Source organism: Topomyia yanbarensis, chromosome 3 (genome assembly GCF_030247195.1).
Source record: "Topomyia yanbarensis strain Yona2022 chromosome 3, ASM3024719v1, whole genome shotgun sequence".
Classification (NCBI taxonomy): Eukaryota; Metazoa; Arthropoda; class Insecta; order Diptera; family Culicidae; genus Topomyia; species Topomyia yanbarensis.
Window position 1 is genome coordinate 166,057,156 of NC_080672.1, and position 10,128 is coordinate 166,067,283.

A 10,128-nucleotide genomic window follows, 5' to 3' on the forward strand; every position below is an offset into this window, starting at 1 on the left:
AAATGAGTCACCAAGTTACATGAAGTACGAAAGGCAGGTTCGCCACAGTATGTGAAATTGGGTTAGCCACAAATGTGTAAATTGAAGAAGGCGGGTTCGCCACACAAATTCCATTGAGAAGGTCAGTTCGCCAAAATGATAAATAAGATAGGCGGGTTCGCCGATGTGCTATAAGAAGGTTACTTCGCTACAATATGAAAACTGAGGAAGGCGGATTCGCCAAAATGTTAAAACCGAGAAAGGCGGGATCGCCAACATTAAGAAGGCGGGTTCGTCATGCAAAATAATTTGATAAGGCGGTATCGTCATATTTTATTGCGGTTTGGCTATAGCTTGACAGAAAAAAATGAATGGTGCGTGAATTATTTTTGTCCCTTTCAAGTTTTTATTTGGCATGAAATATTTATGAATTTGTTTTGTTTTTTCTGCATTTTGTTCAATGAAATAATAGGGCTGGTGGAGAAATTCGGATTAAACAGTTTTTAACTTCAATAGAGTCATCCCAATTGCCCTTGGCATGGGCCAAATGGAAACGCGATTTGGAATGTTACTTTGAGTCTGAGAAAATTGAATCTCAGTACGACAAACGGTCGAAATTGTTGTACCTAGGAGGTTCTGATCTACGGGATATATATGGTAATTTACCAGAGGTTGAAAATGTAGCGCACGTTCTGAGGGACCCACCGTATTTCGATGTCGCAATTGCCAAACTTGACGCTCATTTTGAGCCGTACCGTAGACGTACTTACGAACGTCATTTGTTCCGCCAAATTACTCAGAAACCATCTGAGCGTTTTTCTGATTTTGTACTGCGGTTGAGGACCCAAGTTAAAAGATGCGAATATGATAAGCCTGATGAGATGATTTTAGAACAAATAGTTGAGAAGTGTTCTTCTAGCAAGCTGAGACAAAAGATGCTTAAGCGAGATATGCCATTGAGTGAAGTAGAAGGTTTGGGTGTAAGTCTTGAAGAGAGCGAACGGAAGCTAAAGGAATTTGGAAATTTGCATGATGCTCCAATCAGTAATGTATCGAATTGGAAGGCAGATGGCAATAAAGGGAAACCAAAACTTCAATCAGGTATTTCTAGAGATGTACGACCATTTCACCATCCAGTTGGTCGTTTCTCGATACCGGTCCACAGAATGAATAAGCGGTCCGACCCGGTATGTTTTGCTTGTGGTAAACGAGGTCACGTCAAAGGAGCTGACATATGTCCGGCACGAGCTGCTACGTGTTTGAAGTGTAGAGGACCAGGGCATTTCGCTAGACAATGTCTAAAACGTGCGAACAATGAAGTTAGAGCAGAAGCAGCACCAAAACGTATTCGAGCTATTCATGAGGATGTTGAACAGGAAAATGATGAAAAATACATTTTCTATGCGATGGGAAAGAACACATTTTTGTTCAAAGTCGGTGGCATAAATATACCGATGATCATTGATTCGGGAGCAGCGGCCAACATCATTAGTCAGAAAACGTGGAATCATATGAAACAAATGAAAGTTTCTGTTTGGGATATGTCTACTGAGGCGGACAAAAACTTCACGTGCTATGCATCAAACGTACCCATGGAGATAACGGGAACGTTTATGGCAACAGTAGAAGGCGGAGGAAAAAAAAATTGATGCCAAGTTCTATGTCGCCAAGGATGGCCAACAGTGCCTTTTGGGAGAACAGACGGCTAAATCGCTGCAGGTTTTGAAGGTTGGATTCGACGTTGGAAATGTTTCCCAAACATCTCATGAGATTCCGAATATTAAAGGAGTCACTGTAGAAATTCCAATTAATGAATCTATCCAGCCTGTTCAACAAGCATTCCGACGTGCTCCATACGCTCTAGAAGACAAAGTAAACGAGAAACTTGAAACATTGCTTGTACAAGGAATCATAGAACGGGTTTCTGGACCATCACCTTGGGTTTCACCAATGGTTCCGGTTTTAAAGGAGTCAGGCGATATTCGACTGTGCATTGACATGCGTCGAGCAAATCAGGCTGTAATACGGGAGACACATCCACTTCCTTTAGTAGACGAATTACTCGGATCGGTAAATGGTGCTACGACTTTTTCTAAAGTGGACATCAAAGATGCGTATCACCAATTGGAAATTTCGGAAAGATCTCGTCCCATTACCACATTCATTACAAAAAGCGGCTTGTTCAGGTAATTCAGAGGAATGATTTTTAACATTTGCATTTAATTAAATATTAAGCATTTAGATGGAAAACTGAATTCAAATAAAATACAGAGAATAAAAAAATATATATATTTCAAATATTTTTATTTTCATGACACGATTGTACTCAGATATAAAAGGCTAATGTTTGGTGTGAGCTGTGCCCCAGAGATTTTCCAGAAAACGATGGAGATGATTCTGGCGGGTCTAGAAGGGATCATAGTGTATCTGGATGATATAGTTGTGTTTGGATCTTCAAAACAAGAACACGATAATCGATTACAAACCCTCCTCAAGCGTTTGGAGGAATACGGAGTTTTATTGAATCATCAGAAATGCATATATGGAGTAAGCGAGTTGGAATTTTTGGGTCACGTCTTGAGTAAAAAAGGAGTAAGTCCCACAGAAAGTCGCATGAAAGCTATACAAAGTTTTAGGGAACCGAGGACAGTCGCTGAATTAAGAAGTTTTCTTGGCCTTATTACCTACGTCGGTCGCTTCATTCCACATCTCGCTTCGAAAACGGCACCTCTACGATCTCTTCTTCGAACTGGTTCGGTGTTTAAATGGCAAAATCAACAACATAGGGCTTTTGAATCAATCAAGGAGGCAGTTAGCGATATTAGCTATTTAGGATTTTTTGATAAGAAAGACAAAACTAAGCTGATTGTTGATGCAAGTCCTGAAGGGTTAGGAGCTGTTCTGCTACAAGTAAATGAGGACGGACAACACAGAATTATAGCTTTTGTAAGTAAAGCACTTACTGAATTAGAACAGAAATATTTTCAAACCGAACGTGAGGCTTTAGCCATAGTATGGGGTGTAGAGAGGTTCAGCTTATACTTGCTGGGAACCAAATTTCAACTTATAACTGACTGTAAGGCCCTGAAATTCTTATTCAACGCTCGATCTAGACCGTGCCCAAGGATTGAACGTTGGGTATTGCGAATTCAATCATTCAATTATGAAATTATTTACGAACCTGGAGCAACGAATCTGGCAGATGCGCTATCCCGGCTATCTGTCGCAACAGCTAAACCATTCGACAAATCAGTGGAATCCTACATTCATCAACTAGTTGATTTTGCAGTTCCTGAAGCTGTGACTCTGGACAAAGTTACCGCAGAAACAAAGGAGGACGCGACGTTGCAAGATGTAATAAGAGCCTTACAGACTGGCTGCTGGACAGAGACGACTAAAGGTTTCAATTTTTTCAAAACAGAATTACACGCAGCCAAAGGGGTGTTAATGAGAGACGATCGCCTAGTTATTCCCGAGAAACTACGTCAACAAGTGCTAACCTGTGCTCATGAAGGCCATCCGGGAATGAGTGTTATGAAACGTCGTCTTAGACAAAAAGTTTGGTGGCCAAAGATGGACGAACAGGTGGAAAAGTTCGTAAAGAGCTGCGGTTCATGTACGCTAGTTTCCGCTATCAGTCCTCCTGAACCAATGCTCAGGACCAAGATGTCAGACAAGCCCTGGTCAGATGTAGCCATTGATTTCTTGGGACCATTACCATCAGGACATTATCTTCTTGTTTTAGTAGACTATTTTAGTCGATTCACTGAAGTAATCATAATGAAACAAACAACTACAGACCTTACTGTGCAAGCTCTGTTCGAGACATTTAGTCGTTTTGGGGTGCCCGAAACCTTACGATCTGATAATGGACCACAGTTCATAAGTGAACCATTCAAAGCATTTTGCCAGGAGTTCGGTATAGAGCATCAGAAGACAATACCATATTGGCCACAGGCCAATGGTGAAGTGGAACGCATGAATAACACCATTCTAAAACGTCTCCGTATAAGCCAGGAGGAGAATCGTTCAAAGTGGAAATGGGATTTACGAAGCTTCTTGCTGATGTACAACTCGACGCCACATTCGACATCAGGTATTGCGCCATCGGCTCTTATGTTTGGCAGAGTATTGCGAGATAAATTGCCAAGTGTCCACAGTCGATTAGGACGTTTAACGGAAGCTATCCAAGATCAAGATTGGGAAAGAAAAATTAGAACAGCTGGAGTGACAGACATCCGAAGGCAGGCAAGATCAAGCGATCTTGTAGAAGGTGATATTGTGGTGGCTTGACGCATTGTTAAGGAGAACAAGCTATCCAGCAATTACGCGCCTGAGAAGTTTGAAATCGTGAAAAGGAATGGTTCAGATGTGGAAGTTCGCTCAAAAGTCACGGGGAAAATATATCGTAGAAACGTTTGTCACCTTAAACGTATACATCTAGATACGAAACTACCTACAGAGGAATCATCAACGGATACTTCACAAATCAATAAATCAGATGTAGTACAGTATAACCCTATTACGGACAACCAAACCTCAAGACCATCTTTAGGCAGGAACATCGGTGATAATGTTGAAATTCGAAAAAGTCGACGAGAAGTGAAACGACCAGAGCATCTAAAGAATTATGTTTCAAGTATTTTAAAATAGATACTAAGTAAGGGGGGAATGTGGTATCGTACCAAATAAGCTAGCCATGACTTTAGTGCCAGAGTAGTGTAATACTTGTTACGAGATAGACGTAAAATATATTGTGCTTACACAGAAGCTAATAGATCAAGTGCTAGTAATCTTCAGTTCCGAAATCCTGTTACTACAACAATAACATTGTTTGATATACATTGCCTCTAAATTGTCAATGATACAAATTTTTGTTCTTTGTTTTTCCTGAATAAAGGAAGAAAATTGGAAAAACTTTGTGTTCTAATACCATCATTTTGTAACCTGATATTGCTGCTATCGCATGGAAAAGTATGATATTGGACATAGTGATCTATAACGCATAATTTTACGAATCAGTTATAATTCATTTTTATATGAAATCTTCTGTACACATTTGTGACACGTCATACATATTTTATCATCAATACACACTTATGACACGTATGTGAGCGACTTTGGCTTACATTTTAAGCAAAAACTGTAAATATAGTCAACCGATCTTCGCACAAATCGAGAGATTACTTCAGAAAAGATAGAAGCATCGAATGCCTTCTCCGAAAAGCTTCTAACATTTATAAATTTTAAGATATTCAATCTCAAACTTTAAAAATCGTTTTTCTCGAAAAGTGCTAAATGGCGTTTGTCATAAGATAGCACAACAGCGACGATATAGTGATATGAAGAGTGGATTAGATTGCGCTAATAAAAAACTGCTGATTTTCAAAGCTTTTGTGCTGTCAAAATCCTAAAACGCATCAACTAAAATTAACATCCAAGTGCGCATCAAGTTTGCTTTCGCATGTTTTGTTTATTTTATTGACGTTTTATAAACATATATGGCATCGATGTGTCTCTAAATGCTCAAAACAATTATACTAATAATCTACTGTCATTATTGTATGATTTAAAATCTGATTTCTGGGAAAAATCGAGTGCTTACCACCAGTTCCCCTACTTATAAGTTATATGTATAACTATGAATGAGACGTGACACATGTGCTCTTTACTTCGGTTCGGATATCACATTGCACCGGTGATAGAGGAGTAGGTATACGGCTAAGTTCCCCCGCGTAGCTCTAAACTGATAAGCTACTGCAAAAAGTATGTTAATTTTGCTTTCTTCAGATTGATAAGCTATGAACTGATACCGGGGAGTTTAATATGCAGGTTTCTTGTTATCAAACAATAAGTAATCTCTGGTTAAATCAGGCTTTTAAAAAGTTAGGGCCAGGCACAAGTATATTTTTTGCTGAGATGGGATGGATTGGTCGTGGGTCAGTGGCTTTCGTCTGGCATGGTCCATTCTCATTGGCACGGATGTCTTCATGACTAGCTGCTAAATATGTGTTCCTACACCCAAAATCCGGCGAGTATGTTTCTATTCCTTTTGAGTAAGATTCTATTGTCTTTTCGGTAACAGATCACGATTGCGCATTGCGGTATTAAACTCATATTCCCGCAAAGGTAGTAGGGGAAGATTGGGTAAAACGCACCCCTGGGGCAAAATGCACCTCTAGTTTATATCGAAAACTGCTGAAAATTTCTAGAAAAGGGTAACACCAGTCGGAAGTCCGTCATAGTTAACTTACACTGTCAAAGTTTGATAACCGTACATTAATAGCAACTCGAGTAATAAACAAAAACAATAACGTGCTCTTCTCATGTAATTATTGCGGCTCGTGCAACAAGGATTGTCAGCTGTTACAAATGCTGTTTTACTATTATATCAGTGCATTCCAGTTCTATTTATACCGTTGCTTATTATTCTGTTGCACTATATATGAAAAATCTACTAAATAGATCACTTTTTGCTAAATTCATATCTCTGCTTCATCGGGGGCAAAGTACCCTCTTCTTTGATTTTACTCATTTTTTAATCGAAAACTGAAAAATCATTCTTAAAACATGCTAATTGCATAACCTAAGGCTATTTAATGGCACACTTTTGTGAAATCCCGTCAGAAAACATAACTACTTGATTGTTGACCGAGCATTCTGCCCCGTTGTTGCGGTGTATCCTGCCCCGTTGTTATGGTGCATTTTGCCCCCAGCACAGGTGCGTTTTGCCTCTCTTATTTTTGAAAAGGTAATTTTCAAGGATTTTGAAAAACAACATTTTTCATGTTTTTGAATACTTTGCAAAGCGTTATGATTGTGATTACAGAGGAAAATGTTGGGTAGACGATATCATTAATTAAATTCCCCCAATTGATGTTCTATAGTTGAGTTATTATCATATTTCCTTAGGGGGTGCGTTTTACGCCATCTTCCCCTAAACGGTGGAATGACGAATTTCGGTTGTTGTTCATGTATGTGCATCACACAATCAAACACTTTTTCAGTATGTGTCAACCTCGGCTCTATTCGCATGTTGAATAATTCGGTCGATTTCTATGATAGTATTACTACCGAGTCAAACCAACCGGAATCCTGGCGGATATCCAACCAAATTCAGGCTGGAATCTACCCCAATATTGGCAGAAACCAGCCCGAATTACGGATTTTTTACTGGGTAGGTTGGATAGCGAAAAAAATTTTTAGGCGGTTTCCGTATCCGGCCTAGTTGCCAGATCCGACACTGTTCCCGATCCGGACCAGTTCCCAAATTCGGACCTCCCGGATCCGGACCAGTACCTAGATCCGGACCAGTTCCCGGATCTGGACCAGTAACTGCATCCGGACCAGTAACTGCATCCGGACCAGTACCTGGATCTAGCACATCCCCTTTCCAAGTCCGGACCTGAACCAGGCCCAGACTTGGTGCTTAGATCCAGACAAGTGTCTTGATCCGGACCCTCGGTTCGGACACGTGGATTCAAACCATAGGTCTTGCTTCCCGTAAATGACGGGAAGGACTGTTTATGTTTTGTGCAGTCGCTATCTTGCTGTTAACGTCCGTGATAGAAAAGAAATTTCAATTAAGGTTCAAGTTACCTTTTTTAGGCATGTGTTAGAATTAAACGCTTGGTAGTGTGGGTAGGAAAATTTGTGTTCAGCTTTGCCACCGGATTATCCATTTAAACCTTTTTAAAACTCTAAAAGAAGAATATCAGTCGATTTATTAGATCATCATGATTCAATTCATGCAAAATACCTGCTGGAAAAACCATCGGCTTAGCTAAACGGTGCTTTTGAAAAAGTGGCTGTGGTTTTTTCACTGCGCAGTTGTGGTGCGTACCCCAGCTCGGTGTGGTAGTGTGATAAAAAATCACAGCCACTTTTTCAAAAGCACCATCCAGCTAAGCTGATGGTTTTTCCAGCAGGTATTTTGCATGAATTGAATCGTGATGATCTAATAAATCGACTGATATTCTTTTTTTAGAGTTTTGAAAAGGTTTAAATGGATAATCTGGTGGCAAAGCTGAACACAATTTTTCTTACGCATACTACTAAGCCTTGAGGTAACTTGAGCCTTAAACACCGGCCGAAGTACCCCACCACTATTCCGAGTCTTTTTTTCTGACTGTGCTTTGAAGCTATCCGAGTGTGAGCCGATCTTCAAATACGGATTGTGTCGTGTAGAAAAATCGAACCTTGTCTTTATCCCCAATGTGTTTACTCCGCTAGAAGCGCAATACAATGACAAGCGAAGTGCTACACACTTCCAGACAATCCGACGCGTTAAGGTTGTACAGAGAAAGGGTAAAATTCGTAAACGAAAAAAGCAGTTTTTTCATACCGTATGTCGGATCCTCATAAAAATCAATCAGCAGTACTGTAATAACATTCTACATACGCTGATTGATTTTTATGAAGATCTGACATACGGTGTGGAAAAAAACTGCTTTTTTCGTTTGCGAATTTTGCGCATTATCTGTCCAACCTTAATATTTATTGAATAAGAATTGATGAAACATGAGTGCCACACAGAGAAGATTTGAATGTTTTGGTATTGCCGCTTGGGGAATTTTTTATTGGGACCGTTTTAGCATTTCAGATTGGTGTGGTTTGTTCATGTTAAATGCACAGTGTCAAAATGGGCATACGGTTCGGTTAGAGTCCAAATGGGCATACGGTTCGAAACCACCGAGAACCAATAAGCCAAATTATTATTTCTAACACTAATCACACACTTTCTTTATTTTGTTTCTTTGGTAATAATATTTGCTACTAAATGACAATGACAACTTTTGCATGCAGGAGATGTTTTTCGGAACGATTCATGAGCTGACTCGCACTTGTGGTTCTCATAGCCATCGTGAGAATCTGAATAAATTGACTTTCATTTCACGATTTCCAGAGATTAGGTAAGCCGACTAAAAACCTTCAATGATTGTGTTGTACAAAATTCACGTACCTAATGGGAATTCTGGAATTAAAAGTAGAATGATGGAAAGCACTGGACACTTTCCGGGACTTCTGGTCATGCAGGATAACTCGTTTGAATCCGGGACTGCCCCCCCTAATCCGGTATATCTGGTCACTTTTACTATTGTTATTAGTATTTTAACACTTAGCGGTTTTATAATATTTGTCACGATTTTTCCTGAGCATTAGGTTTTACACAAACTAACATAACCCCAGAAAATGAGCAGGATGAACTTCGTTTGACAATACTCGGTGGTTTGTTTACATGGTAGTACGTGAGTTCGAGTGCAACAGATGAACATCCGTTGCACTCGAACTCACGAAACTGACGAAGTAAACAAACCACCGAGAATTGTCAAACATGAATTTTATTCATCATGGGTTCATTCGTGTCATCTTGTAGAACTCAATTAGTTATGATTGTGTTATTTCATTCGGATCGTAAAGGCTTATGGTATTGGTTTCCATAGTTCCCATTGCCTTTTCAACAATGCAGCCCTCAGCATGAAATGAAACACGTATTTAGAAGCGCTTCACCTTCTATGTCATGGGAGCAAAAATCCAGGCGATCAATTCTAGACGGAGGATCTTCATTTTGCTGGATATCATACATCTTTAAGGCTGGCTTTGTTCGGAGTTCATACAGCATTTAGATTTGTTTTGTTATCATTTGGATTTGATTTTTGTTATTTAACTGTTTAAGAATTTATACGGAACGGCTCAACATTTTGCTAAAACTTTTGCTTTTACATATAAAGCATGCAAAAGCCTGACGTGACGCCTCTGCATAATGATGCTTCTAGTCTAACAAATAACTATTCTAGAGCCTCCGATCGAGTATGGAACAAATCACGGCAGTGGAAGGGAGAACATCATCGAAGCCATAATTGAGTGGGTGGTGAAGATTTCAATGGAATCATGCCGCATTGAAAGGGATGATGCACTTTATCTAATGATCATTTTATGAAAGGGGAAAAATTGAAGTATTTTTAAAACAAAATAAGGAGAATGAAACCAATTTTTGGAAAAAAAATATATGTGGTCTCCTGAATATAAGACTTAATGTACTGATATTGAGGTTTTTTTTGTTTTCAACAAAAGTTCAGGCGTGAAGTCAGTCAAACTTTTACTATTTTTCCTTGTACCCTGCGTGATGATATATAGGTATGTATGTAT

At 39.4% G+C, this 10,128-nt stretch overlaps 1 protein-coding gene across 1 annotated transcript; it reads left to right on the forward strand.

Moving 5' to 3' along the window:
- The first annotated feature begins 914 nt into the window (after positions 1-914).
- On the forward strand, positions 915-4,272 carry LOC131687362 (uncharacterized protein K02A2.6-like). The gene is made up of 3 exons (XM_058971443.1): positions 915-1,601; positions 1,651-2,165; positions 2,310-4,272. The coding sequence occupies exons 1-3, from the start codon at positions 915-917 to the stop codon at positions 4,270-4,272; spliced, it is 3,165 nt and encodes a 1,054-aa protein (XP_058827426.1).
- The last annotated feature ends 5,856 nt before the right edge of the window (positions 4,273-10,128 follow it).